This window comes from Parasteatoda tepidariorum, chromosome 8 (assembly GCF_982258835.1).
Source record: "Parasteatoda tepidariorum strain Cologne lab strain chromosome 8, Ptep-v5.0, whole genome shotgun sequence".
In the NCBI taxonomy this organism is placed as follows: domain Eukaryota; kingdom Metazoa; phylum Arthropoda; class Arachnida; order Araneae; family Theridiidae; genus Parasteatoda; species Parasteatoda tepidariorum.
Window position 1 is genome coordinate 25,543,998 of NC_141762.1, and position 26,669 is coordinate 25,570,666.

Below are 26,669 nucleotides of genomic sequence, written 5' to 3' on the forward strand. Positions count from 1 at the left end.
ACAGGGTGTTTATAAAGTCCCGGACCCATTTTGATGTTTAATAACTCATAAAATAATACAGATAGATTAAAATTAATAGCATAAATGGTTAGATAGACTCAAAAAGTTTCATGTCCCTTGTCAATGAACTTCCACGTGTGCCCCCTTCGTCGCACGGAGAATATCAAGTTGATAGTCAATTTCACGCAAGGTAGCGGCAAGCATGTCAGCATTCACAGAGGCTATTGCAGTTGTAGTTCTGACTTTTAGGTAATACGGGTTCGATACGATCCTCCTGTAAACATTGTCCTTTATAAATCCCCAAGGAAAAAAGTCCAGCGGCGTTATATCAGGTGATCTAGGTGGCCAAGAAATTGAACCTCCTCGCCCAATCCATCTTCCTGGAAAATCGTCATTCAAAGAACTACGTTTGTTTGTTTGTTTTGTTTTATCACGATTTACTCAACCGGAAGCAAAAAGAAATAACATTTGCTGTGATTGGAAGTTTACCAAGTTTTGTTTGGTAGTTCTGCTGTTGGTAGAGGGACTGCACATGTGTTTCGTGTGATAGAATATACGATGGTTGCTGAATTTATATTCCAAAAAGAGTAAAAAAATGGTGTATCATTTCACTGGTATTTGGAAAGTATCACTTTGTGCTATGGATTGCTAATAATGTTAGTGGATTGCTAATTGTTAGTGTCTTCCTATTAAAACAGTGAATCAGCAAAATGAATGCTGTTTAAAATAAAGTATAATGAACATAATTTTACAATTTTATTAAAATAATAAGAATAATATTCCTAATCTCTTTAAATGGTTAAAAATAGATTAAAAAACGCAAAAATAACAAATAAATAATAAATATTGTTTGCAGAATAACTCAGTAATTTTTGCATTAGCACTGAAAAATGCTACAGGAATTCAATGAATGCCATCATAACTGTATAAAATCTAAGCTCGAGAAACAAAGTTTAAAATGGAAAACCTTGTTTTCTAATCAGTCTTAAAATATATTAACAATAAATAACCATCATAGATCTGTAACACAGTGATATGAAAATTTGTACGTTACATATTATTTACATAAAAATGCATAAGAACCAGATGCTTGAAAAAATAGGCATCTAAACAATTTGGACTTAACAAGTGTGTATTTGAGTTGGAATAGTCAGAGAAAATTTGGAAATTCAGCTTAGAGACAATTTTCCATCTTTGTAACGCACATTTATACCAATTTCTTTCAGGAAAGAAGAATCCTCAATTTCACCAGTCGTAGTTATTCCAGCTAAAATTGCTTGATTTTCTTCATTTTGATGAACGATATTCCTGATTGCCAAAATGCACCACTGCATGATATCTATAGAACAGTTAAGAAAATTTAAAGCCCTATTAAACTTTTAACCTCTGCTGAAATAGAAAACATTCAAATAATTTTTACTTTTAATGAAAGAAGAGTTGCAATTAAGACATTATAAAAAATATTATCGTACATTACAAGCAATGTAATACATACATTCCTATTATCATTAAAGACATGTACTAACTCACGGTACATATGTTTATTATTAATAGAAGTGGGCAGAAAAGCATTATTTGTTCTATCTCTTCGGTACAGAAAAGAATAATGATATCGAAAGTTTTTATTAGATTGGGAATTCTGAAAAAACAAAAGGGAAATTTATTTACTATTCACCCTCAAAACATTTAACACTACAAATTTTTTAATCGGCATCAGCAAATGGCAATTTAAAATTAAAAATTTCGGATTCTTAGTTTTTTCTTCGTTTTGCATGTAAGTCAATTCTAAACTCTTTAAAGCATCTCTTTGAAAGGCACAATATTTTATGTGATATAAAGTAGCCATAAAACAAAATAATAAAAAGTTATCATCGAAATATTGAAAATAATGATACCAAACTATTTTTGATACCAATTATTTTTGCTAGATTGTAAATTTTGAAGAAAAAAAAAGGGAGGCTATTTTCTTTCAAAACACTACTACAGTAATGTAATTATCTAAAAGAAGTTAAAAAGAATAGGCAGAAGATTGGAAAAATTTAAATCTATGGTTTTTTTAATAAGTATCAGTTATCAAGCAACAATTAACGTCATTTTGAATATAAGAAAATTCTGAACTCATTCAAATATGGATTTAAAAAGAACATATTTAACATAGTTACGAAACAAAATTTTTTTAAAAAAATAGTAAGTATCATGCTTTTTTTTAAAAAAAAATAACACTTGAATAGAAAAACATTTTTTGATCTTATAAATGTTGGTATCATTTTCTTTTTTTTTTCTTATGTACAATTTTTCCATGCAAAAGTAAAAAGGAGGAGGAAGGGTTTTTAAAAGCCCACTTTAATATGCAATAATCAAAATTGTAAGCACAAAAGAAATCATTAAAAGCTAACTTATCAAAGGATACATGGATTTTTAGCATCCAGTTTACAGCAATCAAGGACTAAAGGAATTCCATCTAGTTTTCGAACCTGTATTAAAACAAGAAAGTGCATAAACAAGAATCGCCCTTTTAAATATTCATTTATAATTTTTGAAAGAAAAGTTCCAAGCAGTATATTCACCAAATCCTGGTTTTCTTTGCAACCATAACACAAATTTCCAATTAACTTAACCAGATCTTTTTTGAAACCAAATAATGGATGACTTGCAATTTGTTCATCACATTGAGCACTTAATATTTTTGAGCTGCTAATGCTGGAAAACACATTAGAACCATCCTTTCCCAACAAATGCACACATTTTAAAGTTTCTACAAAAAAAAGTTTAAAAATGTTCAATGTGTATTCAAAGGAAACATTAATAATTTTATAAAGTACACTCAGTAACAGTTTACAGATAAGTAAACTAAAAAGCGTTGCCCGACTCACTTATCAAAAATCTGGCCTTGTGTCTTTTCAGCTTTAAAATTACTGTACTGTAATTACTGTAATAGGCATGATTACTGTAATAGATATAAACAAAACCTTTAAAATTTAAAGGTTTTGTTTATACCCATGGGTGCAAGTTAGAAAGAAGGCCAAGACTGAAAATTTTTTGACTGAAATACTTAACATACACAATACCCCCTCGACATATGCAAACTATCTAAGAAAGCTTTACCATAATACATCAAGTCTAAATACTGTACAAAAAATATTTATTCATCTGTCTTTTGATAAAATAACAACAGGACATAAGAAAGTAGACCAATAACGTAGACCTAAAAAGTATTTTTAAGGACAGGAAAAAAAATAATTCCGATTTCCGTCTTCGAGTCAGTCTTGTTTCCGTCTTACTTCCGTCCGCGGACATTTTCGAAAGACGGAAATCCGTCCTGGGGACGGAAGACTTGCACCCATGTTTATACCTATAGCAGTAATCATGCCGTGATTTCTGAGAGGTTCAAAGCTGTTGCATTGCATCTGAGAAGAGAATTAGCATATGTTTTTATTCCTGAAGCATAAAAGATGAGCGAATCTACAAATTAATTATAATTTGCAAGTTCTCCTTTTCTCAATCATGTATAACAAGGCTCAACAATCACAAGTTTGTTAATACATAATCAAAATTCATGATCATTCTGATGTTTTATCCCAACCAATATTGGAACATAATAAAAATGCTTTTTTATAAATTTGAAAAATTTTAAATTGAAAACAATTTTTAAAGAAATAACCTCAAAATTAACAACTGAAAAATTTTTTCTTAAGAAAGGGAAGCTAAAAATGGACACACACACAAAAAAAAAATATTTGATAAAACATTAATCTCTTTATAAACATTAAATCTTCTTATAGTAACATAAGTCTTAAGAACAGTGAAATTAAGGATAAGAATAGGTCATGCAGTTTTAGCAATAATTATAATCCTGAAACGCATGCAATAACGATAAATCGAAATACAACAACAAGCAAAGAAACTAGCTCTAACCATTAAAGATAGCCTTTTTGTATGTGATAATCTTTAGGAAAAAGTCATTAAGATGTTCTATTTTTATTTCGATTATTATACATATAAAAAAAAGTATTAATACCTATGCACTTCTCCAGCAAATCCTTACATGAATGCATGTAGAGTATGTAAGCATTACATACAGATGCTGTACATAACAGTGATAAAATTTTCACAAATTCAGATGGTTCCTAGTCAAAGAGCGAAACAAAAACACATTTATGATAACATAATGATTTATTTCAAAAAAATTTGCTTTTTATATATTAATAAGCATAAAATTATGAAAATTGATTACAATTAAGTGATTGGTCGGAGATAATGCTAAGACACAACATTTTTGGAATGAAATTTCTTAACCAGTGTTGGGCAACAATATAGCCAGGTAATGCGGCAATATCGGTACTTTTTGATTTATATACCCCCAATTTATCATTCTATTACACTACCTTGTATTCTAAATCTCAACCAAATATTCTAAAGAAAGACAAAGTAGAACCGTTTTTTTTTTTTAATACATAAAGTTTTATTTTAAGTTTAATTCAGCTGCGGAGTTTAGCAATGCTTATGTAACAAAAAAATCATAACCTTAAATAATTATAATAAAGATTTTAATTTTTAAGGCTTACAGAGAAATCGTTTTAGAATATATTTAAAACCAAATGTGAGATGTCATACACCCTGCTATACTTCTCTTATCCTTATCACAAGCTGTCACAATTTCATGAGCCCCTTCACCCCACAGATGTGACATAGCGTATGGTGGACCCCTAAATGAACATAGTGTAGTAGTACTCAAGCTTTATTTTGTAAACTATGGCATACTTCATGGTAGGAAAATATGCAAAGAGAAACTGCCCATAAACCAGATGCAATACCCAAAATCCCACTTTTTAACTTTATGAGAATAAAATTAAGATTTTGTTTAATTAAATTTTTTATACATGTGATAATGCTCACGATACCCTGACTGTTCTGTTTTTCGGCCATTGCCTAAATTTCTAAAATTACTTTTCAGATGGGGCCATATATAATCAAAAACCATATATAATCATATGAGCTTGGAAATACAACTGAAAAGGGAAATGCTGCATAACATTTATTTTCATCTAGAATGTACTCAGTTAAATTATTAAAAGTAATCTTTGCTTCAAAGTCAACTAACAATTCAATGACTTCGATATTTTCAACTAGAGCAGAAAGTGGCACAATAATTCATCCTGGCATATCCATATTTTCAATATCTCCAAAACTTAATTTAAAATCATCACTTAATTTTTTTAAACTTTGCATTTGAATAGCAATGGTATTCATTCATTGATCCCCGAAATCAGATTGACCCTTAATTACATTATATCAACCCCTAGGGATGAATATAGACTCGGCCTGCTCTAGCCTTATTTTTGCATTTTTAAGGGATACTATTTCTTATTAATTATAAACCACTTACCATGTTTTCATTAACACTATATAACACTGCAATTTTTTCCACAAGTGTTATAAAACTGCGTTTAAAGTATTCTATATTAGCAAATGGAATTATAAGAGTCTCCTCATTCTCTATACTCTTTAGGTGCTCAGTTATAATATCTAATATCAACAATCTGAAAAACAAATATGTTTATGTCTATAATAAACATCACATTTATTTATTTTTTTATGAATAAGATTATTCTTCTTTAAGAATAACATACAGCAGCCCCAACCTGCAACGGTGATTTTAAGTGGCAATAAAATTCTTTTTATGCAGTAACGAATATAATTTTCTTTATTACTTCCCATAGTAATTCAAATGAAAAAATATTAAAATGAATAATGAAGCACTTAATTGATGTTAAAGAAGTATCATTTTCCAAACAACAAATTAAGAGAGTAAATAAATAAAATTATAAAGATTAACAATAACATTTTAAAAATAATTAAAAATACAAATTACTGAACAAATAAGTTCTCCGCTCCAGGTTAATATATCCAGGTTAATATTTTATTTAAATTAAAAGGAAAAAGTAAGAAAGAAAGACAAGAAAATTAGACAGTTCAAAAATAGTACTTTTTTATGGTCAGCAACTTTTTGCAATTCCATAGTCAGAATTAAATTACTGAAAATTCATAGTAGTTTTAAATATAGTTTCTAATAATAGTTTTGTATCAACAACAAAAAATTTATTAAAATATTAAAAACAGTTTTTGTATATATTGCAATTGTTTTTATTTTAAACTGAAAGATGTTATTATGTACAAGTTTAAAGGGGAAAAAATTAAACAGAATTGCTTAAATAATGGCACATTTCTTTTTAAATAAAAAACAAAAACAATTAAATATGCTTTCAATTATGCAAAAAAGAAGTATTATTGTTAAAATTATAAAAGGTGTATAAAGAATACAATGAAGGCTTCAAATTATTTAAAATAGCATGAGTTGTAACTGCTATATGAATTTGTTTCAATGCTGAAATATTTTGTAAATGTATTTAAATAAGAAATGCTTACCTAAAAATTATTAATTCAACTAAATATTTTATTATGGAATGATTTCATCACATAAAACAAGAGTTACTAAAAGATCTAATGAAAGCAAATTTTAATAAAATAATTTTATTTAAGCATATTTTGATAATTTTCTTCAAACTTAACAATTTAAATTGAACTTTTTTCCAATTATTTAATAAAATTGCACTGTTACACTTAAAAAAATCACTGCCTAGTATCGATGAAACAATTATTTTTAAAAGAGGAAAAAAGTTAGAAAATTAAAAATAAAATATTATACAATTAATAAAAAAGCATCAAAAACAAAATATTCAAGGAAAATTTTTGTTTGCTTTAATAAATGCACACAACTGTATTAATACACAGTCTAAATTTTGTCTTCATTAGTAAATTAAACTTGTTCAATTTATCCTTTACTTTCATTTTCTCGGCTTTAACTTGTTGTCATTCCATTGATTCTTTAATTTGCTTAAAATATTTTGCATTCATTATGTTATCTATTTATACATTTGATAAAAACAGGTGTATTCTTTTCTTTTTTCATTGTTTTATATGTGATTGTTTGCAATATTGTTTTACTTCAGCATAAAGATTGTTTGAATTAAGTAGCATCAAAATTGATTTCTAAAAAATAAACACCCAGCTATGACATTCACTAAAAGTACAGCAACAATCCTATTATTTAAATTGAATTTATGCTCTGCAAACTATACATGCAGTTATACGATGATAATGGTTGAAATTAAATCACAGTAATTAGACTTCTAAATATATACTAAAAAAACATAAGTAAAACAGTATTTATTTTCACTTGTTAACCATTAAGCTTGTCTATCACAATAAAACCACCTGTTTTGGCAATATTATAAATCACTAAAAATATAGTCTATCCCTCTAACTATGGGGCTCTATATCATCCAATTTAAACTTCCGATAATTCTGAGACAGTTATCTCCTCATTTTATTTGTGTACATTAAAATCCCAAAATAACTTATAAAGCTTTCCTTGAAAAAAAAATTTCTTTTTGTTTCTCAAAGAATTAAAAAAGATACTAAATAACATTCCAGGAAATTAAAATTTACAATAAAAACTATCATAAATATGTATTTCTTTTAAAAAAAATTACAGTATTCAATTTAGTTTTTAAGTAACTAAAAATTCTTTGTGAAATTTTCAATATTTCATAAAGACTTATTAGTAAATTTTGAAAAAGATATAACATCAATACAACACATTATGTATAATAAATTACCTATTTTCTAAAGGCATAGGTGTGTAGCAGTATTGAAACTCTTCTCTTTTTAATAGGCATTCAATAAAAAGCATACTGTAAAAAGTATAAATAACATTAGTTCTTGGCATTATTTTAAGATTGTAAATAAAATAAAAAAGTTTAAAAAAAATGACATACAGAATATACAGATATTTGAAACTGTTTGTATAACTGTAGCTTTTCATTAAAAAAATGAGCAAAACTAAAAAATTATTATTTGATTTATAACTTTTTTTTTTACAAAGAATACTATTATTAGTTTCAGAAACTTTCTTTCCACTATCTGAAAGAATGTTTTAAACATTTCCATGGTCCATTGTTTTTCCCTAGAAATAGGAGTCTATCCTGCTATTATGGATAGTAATTTCTAAAGCAGAGGGCACTGTTCTCTTTCCTTCAGCAAAAGTCAAAGTTATATTCCTTTAGGTAATTTTGCAATCACACCTGCATTATTAACTTTAAAAAAAAACTTTTGATATTCAATAATTTTTTAAAGAAAAAAAAAAGAATTTCTTCCGATCTTTTTATTTGGGTTTGTTATAGAGAATGACTTACCCCCAGTCAACAAAATTTTTCAACAGAGAGTCTGTTACTGCCTTGACAATATCATGTCCGTCATTTGTGGTTAAAATTTCATTACAGTGATTATCTGACATGGAATTATACAAAACCATCATTGTATATTCTTGTACAGTTGGATCAGGAGAACACAGCAGAGATCTGAGTAGAAAAATATATTTCTAAGTTTATTTTTTAAAATATACAATATTCAAACATTTTGACAAATTAGGATTATTTTTATTGTTAGCATATTTTTTATCATTTACAGCACCATCTGCAACAGTATTAACTGTTACAGATAGGATCAAGACATGTATTGTTTCCACTCATTATTTAGATTCTAAATCTAAACAATCCTAAAATCAAGACATGTATTGTTTCCACTCATAATTTAGATTCTAAACAATCTTAAAAAATTTCTCTAAAAAAAGGTAATACCAGTCGCCAAACAAAACAAAAAAGGATGAACTGCAGTGAAAAAAAAAAGAAAAAAGTATCAGATTAGGTGTTGACTAACATTAAGAAGAAAAAAATAACAAGGGTTGCTAAATTCACTTAGAGGGTCTTCGACTTAATGAATTTTTAAATAAATATCAAGCTTTATTAAAGAAATAAATTTATTAAATTTCTCACAATTAAAATAAAAATGTTGTTTAATACTTTTCCAAATATTTAACTAAATAATGATAATGTAAGAAATGTGCTTGCATTCCTGAAATACTAGATAAAATGACACTGAATAAACAATATTTTAAAGAATAATTTAGAATGACGATTTATTAACAAGTTTAAATTCTAAATAATGACTATAATTAAGAAAATAACCTTGAAAACTATTGTTTAAATGAAGAAGGTATTATAAGTTTATATCAAAATAATGTGCAAAATCATACTGCAAAACTTACAAAAAACTTAGTTTTTCAAAATAAATCAACTAAAAAATCAAGAACTCTTGAACTTAATTTTGTTATCTAAATATTCATGCCATGAAATCATAAAAATTCTAATTACGAAAATATATATCCTATATGCCAATTAGAAACATGTATTTAAAAACAAATCAACTTAAAAGCAGATTGTTTGAAGAAAATGTCTGCTAACATAAGGCTTTGTTCGGCAATTCAAAACAAGAAATATTATGAAAATAAGATTATTATCGGAGAATATGTAATCTAAGGTTAGACTTCTAGATTTCAATTTTACTATTCAATATTTAAGCACTAACATCTACCTTTTTTAAACCAAAAAAAAATTTAAAGCAGATTGTTTGAAGAAAATGCTTGTAAACTTTGCTTTGATCTGCTTTAATCTATCATTTAAAAATAGAAATATTATCAAAACAAAATTATTATCAGAGAGTTTTTGTTTCAAATTAAATTATCTAAAACACCTAAAGTTTCACTTCTTGAACTCAGTTTCACTACTTAAGTATTTAAATTCTAAAATCTTTGATTTTTAAAAATACTAAAATATTAATCAAAAATGCAATTTAAAAGTAAAATTTTCAGAAAAACTACCTACTTAAATGCAGATTCCTTGAAAAAATATTTCCATACTAAAGGCTTTGCTCTCTCATTCAAAACAAGAAGATTTCCAAATAGTTGAATACAAATTTTCAGTACTGTTATTTCTGTAAATTAGAGAGGCTTGTTATTTAATTAATCCATTTTTTAAGTAAATGATAAAATAAATTAGCGAATGACTAAATATCAGAAAACTAAATATGTTAACTAAACACAACAACATATATATGTTACACCTTTTAATGAATAGTCCAAGTTTCTCGCACAGTAGAGCATCCTTTTAAAGTTTTAGGATACAACTTGAAAAGTTTTAAAAATTAGTATTACGCATCATTGCTATTATTTAACATAGGATGTTATTTAACATCAAAAATACTAAAACTACATTACTTTTGTAGTTTACAACAGCTACAACCACATCCTTATAAATGTAGTTCGCAACTACTTTTTTTTTAATGAAGCGGTTAAAAACTACTTTCCAAATATAGTGACTACTTCACTACTTTAAGGAACCAAAATTCGATTGGCGAAATTTACACCTGTATAATTTAGACTGCAGGAGAAATTAATTTACACATTATGTTTTGAATAAAAAATTGGCTTACATTAACTATGAAGAATTATTTTGTAATATTTATTCAAGTTTCTGTGAGTCAGTTAGTAAACATAAAACATTTTTTTTTCAAATTTGCTCATTTAATTTTCCACTTTTTATGCCCTTCTTGAATGTGAAAATTTAATTTAAGAAATGCTAGGAAATTATCAAATACTTGCAATTTCGTTGTGTTTAATGCTCTTTTATTTCCTCTATGAATTTAAATACATTAAAAATATGTTTCCGTCCTTTGAAATAACATCAATGAAATAACATTCACATCTGAAAGCGTGACTGAAATGACAAACTATCTATTATTCATAATGGGTAGTTTAATTATTAGTTTTACGGGATTCTAAATCAGGGTGCATAGCCAAATTATTCAACAAAAAATAAGCACCTTTTAAGCACCCAAACAATATTTTTAAGCACTTCAAAAAAAAAACATCACAATTAGGCAGGGTTAGAAAGCTTTTGACAATTGACGGTTTTATCTTGTTTTAACCGTCATGTCAAAAAAAAATTTGGCATTGTTTCTGACAATTGTCAAAAATCATCAAACTTTGAATCATGCAAAACGAATGGCATTTTCGTACGCTACGGATGAACAATGCGCAAAATAGATGAGGGTTGAATTAATTGTAAAAACGTTGAATAGAACAATGTGAACTGTGCCTTTTTGCATAATTCAAACCGAAAATCAACATGGTAAAGAAAAAATCTCATTTTGAAAAAAGGAAAATTAAGCACTTTTTAAAAACACCCAATAAAAAAAAGCACCTTTAAGGGCTTTTAAAAAATGAAAATCGAAAATAAGCACCTTAAGCACTTTTTAAAAACGCTACACATCCTGTAAATACGTAATTCCTGTTTACTCACAGTCACAGAAGCATTTTAAATTGCAGTTATTGACGGACCCGGTAAGATTCGTACCCAACAAATTTGAAAAATTAGTTGTGTTAGAACCCTGTTTCTTTACTAAACTAACGTAAAAAACAATAGCCAGAAATCATCACAAACTACTGTTTTTCTTGTATCGCATTACTCACTACACAACTTTTTTAGTAGCACACTACACTACAAAGTATGAAAAAAGTAGAGACTGCGGTAGTTTCACTACTTGTAGTGCGCTACTTCCGACGACTACATGGGATGTTTATAACATTTGAGCAAAATCAAATTAAAAATTAAAAAACTTTTTTTTAAAAAAATCAGGTCTCAGCAAAGAGAAATATGCAAAAGCTGAATCAACAAATAGTTTTCAGGGATTACTGTAAAATAAATAGTTTAATATGTAAAAAGTTATTTAATATTTCCTTGCATAAAAATTGCATTTGTAGAATGCAACTCTTTTCATTAGAACATCTGTAATTAGATCGCAATGTGAGTTTCTGTAGTTATATTGACCACAAAGGATTATACGAATTTTAAAGGTTCTGGACAAACAAACTACCAATGATTTTAAACATTACAAGTCTGATAATACAAAAAGGCACATTTTCAAAACATGTTTAAAATCTTTTTTACTACTTAAAAGAATTTATCTACTTAAACTTCAATGTAAAATTTAAACATTGAATTTTAAAACTCTTTGAATTTATTCTTTTTAACTTAAGAAAATTTAAATAGCTTCTTAACTTATGATAAATTAGATGTTCGCAATCAAAAATCTGAAAAATTAAAGTAACAAAAAGATTTATGCACATTAAATAAAACACATGATTTTCTAAGAAAAGTACAGAAAAAGCTATAAATATTTTTCTAAAAATAGTATTATTCTAAAGCATTACCTTTGGGTTCTTTTTTATGTAGTAATATACGTAAAGGTAAATGTATAAATTCTACACATTCTGGAGAGCTACAAAAAATGAAATATTAACACATCAATAACATAGTAACATAAACTTAAAATAATGATCAACTCATGAATTTCAATAACATCTTTATTAATTAATAATGCTATTGCATTATAAATAAGAACAAATCGCACCATATTTCTGACAAAGTAATAAATTTTGTGCATTTTTTGTAGAAATTTAAAAGAATTATTTTTTACGCAAAATTATAAACTTAGTGCATTTTTTGTAGAATTTTTTTTTCTTTTAAATGTCTCTGAAATGCATAAAATCTACATCTTTTAACTGGTTTCATTCTAGTTCATACAAATTAACTTGAACAAATTTTAATAGAATTTTAGAAGACAACATAAAATTTACAATGACGAAAGAATGCCGATATGGATCAATACAGCGCTTTTTACTAGGTCTCCTGGAATTTTGGGAAAAACACAATATGAAATATTGTATGCACATAGCAATTATACTGAAATAATTGACCTAACATTCTTTTATGTTCTAAAACAAGTTCGTAGCAGTATTATTGTGTAATGTGTAAAAATAAAATTTAAAATGTGCAATAATTTCATTTAAAATTTACTTTTAACTTGTTACATGTATGACATGAAGAGTCTGAGGTTAAATCTCTCATTTTACTAGTAATCTTGTCAGCATATGAATAAGTCAAATAAATATATATAGTCTCAAAATTTACTAGAATGTTTGCATTTTTTCTGACACAGTTATTTTCAACAAAAAAAAATTAGTCTAACCAAAATTTCATCAGTAACGTGCCACTATAGACAGTACATAAAGTGTGTTCTGAATTGATAACGAGTGAATATAGGGATTCGGCAAGACTTTGGAAACTAAGAACCCAGGATTTTCAAATTTCTGAACCCTTTTTTGTTAAAAGCGGATTCATATTTAAAACAATATAAACCATTTAAAGCATTATAAGTTTTCATTAATTACAAAATTCTATGCAATATAAAATAAGTTTTAACTGCAACTATAAGGTGAAAAAACAATAAATAAATTAAAGGAAAGAGAGGGAAAGGTTGTCTCCATGTTAGGATAAAAATTTGTAATATAGAATAAATTTTCTACATTTTACAAATTTTATAAGGATCTCTTATAGAATCTATCTATAAATGAATTTATCTATTAATAGTATGTTTTTTTTTTAATAAATTTATCTACATGTTTCTTTTGCGCGTTTTGTGTACATGTTTGGTTTCCATATCGTGATCTGTGACAGAATTATCGCCAAGTCTTGGAAATTTCAAGGCAGTGGCCGACGAGGAACTAAAAAAAATATCACAGAATAGGACCAACTCGAAAGGTATTACTCGTAGCCACCCAGGGCAAACATCTACATGTTTTGTTTATTTTTAAAATTTGCAAGGCACCAAAAATTTAACTATTAGGCACCTTGGCGATTGTAGTTGGTGTGACAGATCACGCCAACTACAGATACAGAAAACATGACAGAAGTTTTGACATGACAGTTACAGAAAACATGACAGATACAGAAATTTCCCCCAAAGCGGCCAAGTCATGCCGATTATTCTACAGTAGATTATGATACGGAAATAGAAATCTTCCCTTGAAATAACATGTACAATAGTAAATAAAATAACCTGTAGAGTAATAACAACTACTTACTTTAATAAATATATATGACTTCTTCCTGAACCACCACAAGCGTTTCGCAAAAACCTGAAGATTATAGCAAGAAATTCTAAATCATTCTCCTTAAATTCTTTTTGATTAATAACTTGCACACCAATTGAACAAACATGAACTATGTCTTGCCAATGATGGGGTTCGACAGCATTTCTGAAAAATATTTTTTAAAAATATATAAAAAACACAATCAGAAGCTAATAAATTTAAAGCAATAAACTTAAAGAATCTGTTCCCCACCTATTTTGTGATGACTGCATTAAATTTGCAAGTTTTTGCATAGTGTTTTTCAAAGCAAAAATATTAAATACTGTAGAACTCGTAAGACCTTTTAGCTGGGAAAATTCTTCAAGTACCGGATTCATTTTGTAAGAGAATTTGCTCCGCTATTTTTTGTTCTGTTTAACAAGAATTTATCGATACTAGTAGGAAATATAAGATAAAAAACATTAAATCAAGATCTCTTTGCATATAACATTCCTGTATGCACATGACACTTTGACGTAAACAATAGAGGTGGCTAATATTTTCTGGAACAGGTATTTTTCACCTGTTATTTAATCCTACCTGTTATAAAAATAACAGGTTACTTAGAAAGGCCTGTTCCAAAATACTAGGCAAACAATTATCTTGCCAAAAATTTATTGCTTGGCCACCGTAGGCGCATATACATTGTAAAAATGAAGAATGATGATGATTTTCTATGAAGACTTTATTAATGTTAATTCAGCAACATTCGAAGCCAACACACGCTTTATCGAAACAGCCTGTTATTTTATCACAGGCTAGTATTTTGGAACAGGCGATATTTTGTCACAGCTAGTATTTCGGAACAGGCAGTATTTTGTCACAGGCTAGTATTTTGGAACAGGCGATATTTTTTCACAGCCTAGTATTTTGGAACAGCCGATATTTTGTCACGGGCTAGTATTTTGGAACAGGCGATATTTTGTCACAGGCTAGTATTTTGGAACAGGCAGTATTTTATCACAGCCTAGTATTTTGGAACAGATGGTATTTTGTCACAGGCTAGTATTTTGGAGCAGGTGAAGCAGGTTAGTATTTTTGAACAAATTTGTATTCAGGAAGGAATAGGCAAGAATTTTGTGATAGCTTTGCCTACTATTTTGCAGGTTAAGTTTATTTGTAAGAATGTCGCCCCTGCCCTTTTGATGCTCCGGCATATGGGGGGGGGGCGGTTGCTTATAATTGCATTTTCCTTGTTTTAATTTTTTTTCTGCGATGTAAAAATTTGAAGCATTTAAATAATTTTCCTAATTTTTTGATATTGATACATATTTTCTACATGTAAAAATTTTCTACAAAATACGAGTCTTATTGTCTCATTTCTTCTCTCCTAAAGTCTTACTCTCTCTCTTTCACCTTTTTTTTTTCTTTCTTTTTTTAAGGCAATAAATATTTTAACTTTTTATTTCCTTATAAGAAGGATGTGTTAAAATTGTTAAAACTATATTTAGTATGCGAATTCAAACTATATTTAAACACTTTATTTTCTTTGTATCAAACACTATATTTTTTCTCCCAATCTTTATCCTTTTTTACATCTACTTAAATATGCTGAACTTATGACGAAGCATGAAAGGTAGTACAATAGTACTGAGAAGATGAAGAGTATATGTAAATATTTAATATGTAGTAATAAGTAAATAATAAGTAAATATTTTTTAAGCAAAATATTTTATGAATGTGATTTAATAATGAAGCTTAGTTATAAAGTTTTAAGGGGCATTAAATTTAGATATTTTATACATTTAATGAAAAAGTCAGAATATTTTGTTTGAAATAGTGAATTGCTCACTATAGAGTAACTACGGCCTACATATGCATAAAAATGCTCCAATTTTTTTTATTGTCTCTTTTTTTCGCCTACTGTATTTACTTCATTAATTACAATCGTCTTTTGGGGGACATCTAATCATAAGTAGTTTACTTTGAGAATCCAGACAACTCTTTACGCCAGTGTTTCCCAAACTCATGACTTTTGTGACCCTTTCTAAATTTTTCGCAACGCTGTGTACCACTAATAAAAAAATAAATGTATTTTTTACTATATAAAAAATTTGCACAAAAGTTAAAAATCACAACTGGCTGTTGACATCACTAATTATTAACTGTTAACTCTGCCCATAGCCAATAGAAAAATACGTAATCGTATATTTTCATGGCTAGCTTTGTTTTTAAATAAAATTTTTTGAAATTTTCGTTTTTTGCAAGATATTTCGCATAAGAACGCGTACCCCCGCTAAACTGTTCTCGTACCCATGGGGGTACGCGTACCAAACTTTGGGAAACACTGCTTTACACCATTGGTCCCCTAACTTTCGGACCACCTCCCTGGCTTTCGCGCTATCGGCGGCTTCCTTTTCGAGGTCGGAATCGACCGTGACCTTCGAGGTTACGAATTGACTCTATAAATATTTTTACATGAAGGCGTGTCCATTATTTCCCTCGTAGTTATTTGTTGTAATAATTCAATCAATGTTCTATGTGAAGAGTGATTTTTGCGTTGAATTTTGTCCACTCGCATAGAAATAGATGTCCCTCTGGCATTGCCTATTATTTTGTTGCTTAAAAAATTTATTTACTTTGAATTTTTGAAGAAAATAAATAATATATTTTTAAATGATAATATTCTGCAGTAAAGAGAACAATCTATTACAGTTAATTTGGCGAATCTCTTCTTCTTTTTTCTTCTTCCTGTTTTGAATTTTTCTTTGACATTAAAATTACCGTTAAGGCTACATAGTATGTGACATTTTGATATTAATGTGCTCATTGTTTTGAAAGAAAAATATTATTTAAATAATCCAAGAAAAGTTAAGAATTGTTAAAAAGACTTGTTTCTTTAAAAATTATGCTAAATTCGTATACTGATGTTTATTTTGAATATTTACTTTAAAAAAATGTTTAAAAGTCTGGGATTATGCTCTATTTATATTTAATTTCCTAAATATTTCATCTGGTGCAAATTGGTAAAGCTCAATCAGTTACATTTTAGTATAAATACTTTTTCAGCCTAAAACTGTCAAATGATGTTATTCGAACTATTTAAAAAATTGCGACGAGGTTGCAATGCATGCAGTTAGATTATTTTTAGGTATTAGGTTATATTTAATTTCATTTTTGTTAACTTGAAATTCTAGAAGACAACTAAGCCCTATTTCTTTTTTTTATATAACATGAAAAATGCTGGTTATTTTGTCAAATATATAGAATATAATGTGCTATTCCTAAATTGTTTTTATTTAAAATAATAATACACTATGTTGTATTTTAAATTCAGAGATTAATTTTTTTTTAAAAATTTCTAATTTATCTCAATATTGATGAAGTTCCATTTCTTTTCCTCTCGTAGAAATGAAAAGATTCTGGTTATATCGTCAAACAGAATGTAATAGGGAACTCCTATATCTTTTTTATTTAGAAACAAGTAATAAATCTGTTTCTAAATTATTTTATGCTTCTTAGAAAGAGGCAAATTTTGTAAAATAATTTTTTTCTGCTTCACTCATTTCTCCTAAAAATTGATTAAAAAGAACTATATTTTGTAACAAAAATTATTGTATATATTATTATTCATTATATTTGATTACACTAACGAAAATGCTTTTCAAGTGTTTTCAACCAATTTAAACTACCTGATCTAAAGTATAATCACAAAAAGAAAAATATATATATATATATATAAAAAGGACGAAATATAATTTTTTCACTAACAATAGAGAATAAAAAAGAAATTAATGTGTAACTGCTTTCGTTTTGCTTAAAAAATAACTGGAAAAAACTTCGCTATATTTTCTTACTGTGAGAAAGAAAAATATTTATTTCCTAATTTTGTCAAATTAACTGAAAAATATGTATCTGCTACAAAAATACTTGCCATTCTAAACTATATTTCTGTCTGCGGTCAGTGTGCGGGTGGGTGACCAGTTGGATCAGTGAGCGTAGGGACCGAGGGTGTGCGGTATTGGTCCTTATTAAACTGTTCTACTGTAAAGCGCTCGACTTCGCGTGCAGGTCGTTGGGCTACCGAAGCAGGGGTGCCACCTCCTCTGCAGAGGATCAAAATTGTAATGGCTTGTCTTCGGATCATTTTCAGGGATGTTTCTCAGACCGTCGCCAATAGCCCATTGTGCAGCTCTAGTGCAACGCAAATTAACTACAGCAGCAACAATTAAATTATCTTTCAAATGTAAAAAAAGTTGAATTTTTTTTCTTCTTAGACCTATTATTTTGGAACAGGTATTTGGAACAGGTATTTGGAACAGGTATTATTTTGTATGGTAACAGCTGGAACCTGTTATTTGAAAATACCTGTTATTGCCCATCACTAGTAAACAATAACAAACCCTCTAGAAATTTCTGTCTTGGAAACGGAAATGAAGATAAACTTAACTTTGTCCAAACAGGTAACTTACATATTACACTTGAATTGGCTTTAAAGGTAGTACGCAGTGAGAACAGAAAAGTCAAAATGCTTATTAAACACATATGCGTTAAGCCTTGGAGCAATTTGCGATCGCAACGCTTGAGTACGCTGTCCAGCGGGAGCCTGAAAATATCGGGCATTAGTTCAATCATAACCATTGGCAAAGACGGACGCCATTTTCTTAGCTGCAAATAAGAAGCAAAATTTTCCTAAGGAAAAGACAGAAGAACTTGAAAAAAACTAACCAGAACACGCCAAACATTGAAGCAGAAGATGTTGTTCATTTTAATTTTTGAAGTAATATGATTCTTAAAGCTATGGAATGTAAAGTTTAAATAGGCCTTTCATGTTATATCGTTAAATTCAGTAAAATTATTTCTCGGCCATTAGGTTTAACTCTTATAAGAATATACATATTTTTTTCTGTTTGTGTACAAATATTTTTCCGATGTGTTTTGGATATTCCTTCTCTAATAAAAGGATACCATTTTGTTTTCGTTTGCATAAGAAAGGATATCAAACATTTTTCTTTTTTAAATTTAATACGCCACGATAAAGAAGGAACGTTACAATGTTACACGCTACATTAAAGACGTCTCCAGAGTGAATGAATGACTGTTCATATAGAAATCGCAGGTATAAGTTTCATACAACAACGCCCCCTATAGTTCGTTGCGATCGCGAATAATGATTTTTATTGAAACTTAAAATTTTTTGATAAAAATTGTTGTCAAAAAACTTTTTTTACAAAATTAAATTTTATAAAATTATGAGGCTTATGCATACTTTTTGCTTATTTTAATGTTTGAGGTAATATGATTCTTTAAACTATGGAATGTATAGTTTAAATAGGCCTTTCATGTTATATCATTAAATTTAGTAAAACTATTTCTCAGACATTAGATTTTAACTCTAATAAGAAGATACATATTTTTTTTCTGTGTATTTACAAATATTTTTCCGATGTGTTTTGGATATTCCTTCTCTAATGGATGGGTGGTCTAATGTAAACAATAACAAGCGTCCTTAAACCGGAAGAAATTTAGAAAATTTCCGGTGTATCCCTCCGCTTATGTTATGACTACGAGGCGATGTGTGAACAAGCCAAATATTCTATGCAGTTTTGTTATTGTAATTTGGGCTCAAATCTAAACATAATTGTACCATTCATAAGAGCTTTCAGAAATGTATTGATTCTCAGAGGTCGTATGGCCAAAAAATTTTTTGGAAAGTTAATATCTCATTGTGAATAATTCTTAAGGTTTGCCATATGTTTTGTATTTTATCCCTTATTTGGCTACATTTGAATAAAATGTCGCCAAAAATATCTTTTTAAATTAGCCTAATTAGAAAATATTCTAATGATTATAATATTAATATGTTAATGCTGAAGTTTAAAGGCTGAAAGAAAGAACTCGGTACTTGTGAAATACGGCAAAAGATATGATGCAATAATATGGTGGCGCGTTTTTTCAATCTGCGGCGTAGAAATATATCGGAAGCAGTAACCCGGAAGTCTTGAAAGAGCAATTTTACCACTAGCGCCACCACCCTTAGCTTTACACGATCACCCATCCATAAAAGATTTTTGTAGATATTCGCATAAGAGTAAAAGGAAGTGAAGGTCTGTTTTGTATGGTGGCAACGATTAAAAGGTTACTATTTTATTTCTAGTGGCGACATTATTTGCGGTTTCAGTCGCCAGTCAGTGCTTTTGCCCAGCATTGCGCTTTGGCTCCATTGTTGTGTAGCAGTTCATTGTAGCACGTGTAAAATCTGATATTGATACACATTGATTTTATTAATTTTAGTAATTAATACTTGATTTTAAGACTTGGAGAATCTATTAAATCTCTTATGGTAAGTTTATTTATATTATTGTTTATTTATTTGAATTTGAAACATTTAATTTTTATGATGTATTTGTTTATTAGATCACGTGTTAAATCTTATATTTGTAAATATTAAAATCGCTCGATTATTGATGTAGTTAAGTGTTTTTTTTTTCTATGCATGTGTAAATGTTGAATAAATAACGTATAGCGAATATAAAGAAACCACGATTATATTTAATTTCGCAAGCATTAGATTCATGTTATCAAATCTGTTATGGTATGTTGTAGGATTTTATTATTTTCAAAAGTTTAATTTTTTGTTTGGATTTTAAATGTTCTATTACATACTATTCATTTATTTATTTTACGTGTTACCTTTTTTAGTGTTAAATATTGTGATCGCTAGATTGTTAATATGCTTATGTGTTTTTTTTTCTTCTATAAAACGTGTAGTAAGTGTTCAGTAAATAATGTATGACTACAATATTGCAACATGTTATGGTACATAAATCTACTGTGTTGTTTTTTCGGATATCATAATTTATAACAGAATGTTATAGCTTAATGTGTTCAGATGGGGGGCATGCATTTGCATAACTCAGTATTGTATAGGTAATGCATGTAATATTGTATAGGTACATAATTTAATCATTTAGAAGTATTATTTAAGCTCTTAATTCTGTTTCATTCATTTAATGTTTTAAAATTAGCTACAATTAAATTCAGTGTAGTAAAATTAAATATTTAAAAACATTTATGTAATTTGAATGTATGAGGAAGAAATACTTGTAAATGAGAAGAATTTAATTATTAACATACTCTGTGATCTAGTATTTGTTTCATAAGTATGTTATGAGTATTTCTTCTAATATATAATTATTTTTGTCCTAAATTTTCATTTAGATGAAGGCTCTAGTTATGATTTGGAGAATCAATGTTGAAATATTTGAAACCCCATCTTCCTGATGTAAATACTGGGTCAAACATGCAGCTTGAAAGCTTTCCTGGATTTAAAATTAAAGGTTTAATGGAGAATATATCAAGGAGTTTAGTGGATTTGATGTGATTTGTGATTGTACTACATATTGGTAAGTACCTTGTCTAATTTCACATAAATTTGCTATGATTCCTCTAGACTTACGAAATTAGGGGTCCTTAAGACTTTAGATTTCTGAGTTGTGTCTTAATAAAAGTTAGTTCCTATTTAGAATTTAAAAATTCTATTTATTGATAGACTAGAACTGCAGTTCCCAATTACCTTTTAGTAGATCTCAGTAATTGTGTTAATAAAAATTGGTTTTCTATGAATAAAAAATATATAATTTTTTTAGTTACATCCTAAATAGATAATGAGAAGGTTCCCGAAAGTTTCCGTATTTTTTGTTCGGCTTTTCAAATTGAAATAGAATAGCTGAATTTGTTAAGAAAGAATGTGATTCCCTAACAATCTTTCCAATTTTTATGTACTTTTTTTAGCTTCCATTTCAATGGAAACCATATTTCTCCCTATTTAATTCTCAGCTTTTGTATATACACCAAAAACTCCAGGAATGTGCGTTCAACTGCCAAACACGAATTCTGAATTGTAGTTGTTAATGAATCAAAAAATTTTCATTCCTCTTATTTTATATTTTCAAAATAGAATATACTTTACTTTGTTAATACGCTCACTATTATCTTTAGATATAATTTTTATGATGCTGGGATTCTTTCCTACTATATTTATAAAGATTTAAAACCGCTGTGGTAGAAGCAGTTTTTCATAATCAGTTTAAGTATTTTGTAAATAAATAATGTTGGTAACTTTAATTTCAGGTTCTAATGATTGCTCTGTGGATGGTTGATCCAATATAACAGAATATGAAAAATTGCTTTAAGAAATTTTGTTGAACAATCCTGGTTGCAAAATTTTTATCACAAATGTAGAAATATGGCAGTAAACTTAAATAACTTTGAATAATAAGTTTTAAATGGTATAGTATAGAAAAATGATCATTAATGTTTTTGCCTATTAATTGTTGTTTTAGGAGATTTATAAATGGTGTTCTACTGTATAGTGTCATGACCATTTTAACCAACAATAAGTTGTAGTGTCTGAAGATTTTATAAGATCCATAACATTCTTTATTTAACCTTTTTTGATAAATTTGAACAAGTGTGCCATTCTTGTTTAAGAATTTTATAAAATAAAGTAATATAAGGCATAAGATATCTATAAAATGTAAACCTTTCTTCCCTTCAACTTTTAGGATAGCATCTAAAAAAATTTAAAGATTTAAGTGAGAAAAAGTATTAAATGGTCATGGCACAAAAGGAATATATGCCTCTTGGGGAACCCGCCTTGCTATATGCTGTTAGATTGTTCCATATTGAGTTAAATTATGGTGTACTTATTACTTGTTCCTGGTTTTCTATTTATAATATTATATTATAAAAATTTTAAACCATAATCACTGTGGTTTTATAATCAGTTTTTAAATATGTTTTTGGAACAACCTAATAAAAGGGGTCAACGCATCTGTGCAACCATACCTCTTGAACAGGGCTGTATTTACAGTGTTAAAAGTTTTTCATTTTAGAACATTTCAAAAGTAAAATGAAAATAAATATTTTGAAAGTTTAACTTCAAAAAAGCATAGAGAGTGCACAGCCCTGCTCTTAGGTGATGTGGAAAATGGTTGTAATCATGCATGTTTTAAAAGTTGAATTTCAGGATTGTTCTTTTCATTATTCTGAGGAGAGCCTCAGAAGCCAAATTTACGAGCATTTACTTAGCCTAGTGATGAAAAGTTGGAGCAGCCTGTCATTATTAAGCATCTTGTCTGTCCTAAGTGATGAAAGTTGGTTCAATCAGCTGTATATTCAAATCCATTTAATTTTGAAAGAAGAGCCTCTTATAAACTTCAGTGTTACCTTTTAAAGGGCAACATTGTCTCTAAAATGTGTTTGTATGTCATATTTAAGCTGTATATAATAAAACTATCGTGTTTTGTTTTTGTTCAACAGTTAGTGTGTTTATATACATGTTTTTTAATAAATTTTCAATCCTCACACTGCATAATTAATAAACTTTATAATAATGTATCATGTAAGCAATCCACTATTTTTTGTGCATATTATTATTATTATTTTTTTTCAAAAGATAAAATGTTTAGTTAAGATTCTATCTCTTCGAAACTTTATTCATCATTTTACAGAATTCTAACTGAAGAAAACTATTTATATTAATAAATTATGTATTTAGAGTTTCTAATATCAAATTGATACTTAACTTAATATACAGTTTTAAGTAATGTTTCAAAAAAAAGAAAGCCACATTTTCATTACCTGACTAAGGCTTTACAAATAACTATGTACAAAAAACTTTAATCGTAATGACGCCGACTTGCTCAATGTTGTTTCATATATACAAAAGTGAAAAGTATTTAAATCTATGCTCTGAAACTAATTAAATTTAAACAAAATTACCCAACATTTTTGTCTTGAATGTTTTTTTTTTTTAATTCTAGAAATAACTCTCTGAAGATTATGTTTCCTCAGTAATTAAAGGATTATTATTGAAATAATGTGCATGCCTATAAAATCTTGTTTTAAGTTTCTAGTTTTTTTTTTTTTTTAATTTTTACAAATAGCTATTAGAACTAGTGATTTCTGAAAATATATTTTAAACACTTGGCACAGTTGGGAAATTAATTTTGTAAATTTTTCCCTGTAATATATAAATAAGTTTTGTTTTATTCAAATGACAATCGAATCTCCAGTATACAAAACTGTTCAATTTTGCAAACTTTAAATTTTAATTAAGCACTAATTAAAAGAAAAATTTATGCAATAATCTCTTAAATAATTGAAGCTCTAATTCAACGTTCTTCAAAGACTTCTTAATTTTTATTTTGGTAACAATTCCTCAATTTTCAGTATCATTATAATTGATAGAAACAATTTTTTAATCTTACAAAAATATTAGATACAATAATTCGTTCTTTTATCTCCTCGAATGAGACCATGCATCAAGAGTAGAGCATTTTTGAGAGACAAGAAGAGATGTCCTTCCATTAGTATATTGGTTCTTTTTTTATAAATTTCTTTCTTTTGCTTAAAATGGTACCCCATATGGTAAATGATTGCATTAAAATTAGTTAACCCTTTGCCTAGGGTGCACCATTGTACCAGCTGTAAGCAAAAGATAAATGTTTTTTGCCAGATTACTTAATAGCAGTTATGGCTGAAAATAGTTTTATATAAAGCTAATTATAAAAATAAATGTAACATATTTGCCATTTAGTAATAATTTCAAAATATTTAAATCACATGCTATTTTTAATGGACTGAATTATAACATAACAATAGTAAAGATTAATATTACGAAAGGGTGACAAGGAAATGATGAAAAAATTAATTTATATTTTAATTAAGGAATCTTACCAATTTTCTAACCATGAAAAATCGTTTTAGACCATTTTATTTATATATAACATTGAGAACTAATGTATGAAATATCTTAGTTCGGAAATTATAAATCCTCTCAAGCATAATTGTACTTTTATCCTATAAAAAGTTTCATAAAATATTTGTTGCAATGAATTTAAAAATATTAAATTAGGGCTTGTGGAAGAAAAAAAGGAGAGCAAATTAAGGAATTTGGATATTAGTAGGGCCTTGTATTTACTTGGAGTAAAACTTAATTTAACATGACATAATTAGGAAAATTCTCCGCATTCATCTTTTTTAATTCTTTTATTATATACCCTTATGAAATATTTTGTAAATAGAAAAAAATTATTAGGTAATTGAATATGTTATGCATGTCTAGCAGCGAAATTTAAAACTTGTTCTAATAATTTTTTCAATGCTTTCCCCAAATTTCTTTATATACTCTTTTCTTTTGAAGATTTGAAAAAAATTACATAATAATTTACATAGGGATGCACAACCTTTTTGAGTGAAGGGCCAGATTCACAGAAGATTGACCATTGAAGGGCCGCATGCCCAAGTATTTAGAACATGTTAACAATGTAATATGTTTGCATAAAATTAAATACCTTAAACTGATTACTTAGGGAAAAAAATTTAGATAAATTGAAAGATAATGGGAAAATTCATGTTTTTTTTTATCACATTACATAATACTAAGGTTCATTTAACGATAAAATTTTAACGTTAAAAATTTTCATTGTTACAATAATTAAATTTTAAATAATTAAATATTCTAGTTAATAAATTAAATGCAAGTTAAGTACTTTAATTTAAAGAAAGTTTGCAGGACTAAAAATGATTAAAATTAAAACAAAACCTTTGCAGGGCGAAATAAGATTCAACATTTAGTATGGAATAAACTCCAACTTTGAAGCATTTTTTTTTTTTTTTTTTAATAAATTATAAGAGGACGGACTGAGAGAGAAGAGAAAATAAGAAACCATTCATTTTGAAAGAACTATTTTCCTTAATTATCAAAAACTATAAGATACTTGTTAACAACTCTTTATGAGCAATAATTTTTTAACATGACACTACTTACAATTAATATATTAACAACTAATTAAAATTTACATTACGCTACTCATCTTGATTACACGTTTTTACTGTTAAAATATAAGGATATGCAAATTTTCCAGCATATGATCATAATTGATACAAAATGGTCCGTGTAAGTTGAAAATGGCTTAAAAGATCTTTTAATGGTTATCCTGCAAATTTTCAAATATTGTGATAGTTTTATATACTTGATCATCTGATAGCTTTTTCGGGCCATTAAATGAAAATTTAATGATTTTGTTTGAAGACTGCTCCCCAAGCTAGAACAGGGATGGGCAAGCTTTTTTTTGTCGAGGGCAAAAAATCGAGAGAGAAAAAGGTTTGATGGGCTAGGTAAAAAATTCTAAAAAAGAAGAATAAGGTGAATAATATTGTGATTTCATTTTTAAAAGTTCCTTGTGTTGAGGTTCGAAGTGAGTTGTACTTGTTTTAAGGAACGAGGCTAAATGCTTGTCCGTTAGTCTACTTCTGAATCAATTTTTTCTAAGGTTCATAGTTGAAAACACTTGTTCACATGATGAAGCAAACATATCACTGATTTTTGGGCATGAGATATTATTGTTGTTACTTTACGTCGCACTAGAGCTGCACAATGGGCTAGGGCATGAGATATCAAATTTGGGAAACTAGCCCTTGGTAATGATTTGTAAAACTAAAACTTTGGCATGTTTCGAAACAACTGCTTCAGGTGATTGCTAGATTGATCAACTCAATAAATTTAAGCTCCATATCCAACTCAATAAATTTAGCAACTCAATAAATTTAAGCTCCAACTCCGATCTCACTATTTCACAATTTACGCTGAAAGGCATGGTAAAAATATCTAATTCTGTTGGAATGCCATTATAACCTTGAAATCTGCGGCCTAACTCAAAATTGAGTTTTTTCAAGCCATCCTCATAATCGTAGTATATGATTTTTGATTTGCGAGAAGAGTAACATGTAC

At 28.0% G+C, this 26,669-nt stretch overlaps 1 protein-coding gene and 1 long non-coding RNA gene across 3 annotated transcripts; one reads left to right on the forward strand and one right to left on the reverse strand.

The window, feature by feature from the left end:
• Nucleotides 1-743: 743 nt before the first annotated feature.
• On the reverse strand, nucleotides 744-18,311 carry LOC107446014 (ataxin-10). 2 transcript variants are annotated; one of them, XM_087150027.1, is made up of 12 exons: nucleotides 18,256-18,311; nucleotides 14,144-14,383; nucleotides 13,883-14,056; nucleotides 12,170-12,237; nucleotides 9,783-9,891; nucleotides 8,256-8,420; nucleotides 7,680-7,754; nucleotides 5,387-5,540; nucleotides 4,019-4,127; nucleotides 2,568-2,755; nucleotides 2,411-2,474; nucleotides 744-1,339 (listed from the first exon to the last, which is right to left on the reverse strand). In XM_087150027.1, exons 2-12 carry the CDS (start codon nucleotides 14,266-14,268, stop codon nucleotides 1,170-1,172), a joined length of 1,401 nt encoding a protein of 466 aa, XP_087006153.1. In that variant the 5' UTR covers nucleotides 14,269-14,383; nucleotides 18,256-18,311; the 3' UTR covers nucleotides 744-1,169. The 2 variants fall into 2 exon arrangements, with proteins under 2 accessions (XP_087006153.1, XP_042896637.1); XM_043040703.3 differs by lacking the exon at nucleotides 18,256-18,311 and having other exon boundaries at nucleotides 14,144-14,444.
• A 2,800-nt stretch (nucleotides 18,312-21,111) lies between these two features.
• Nucleotides 21,112-22,181, forward strand: LOC147805949 (uncharacterized). The gene is made up of 2 exons (XR_015428682.1): nucleotides 21,112-21,276; nucleotides 22,004-22,181. It is a non-coding gene; the product is annotated as an uncharacterized LOC147805949 (long non-coding RNA).
• Nucleotides 22,182-26,669: the final 4,488 nt, after the last annotated feature.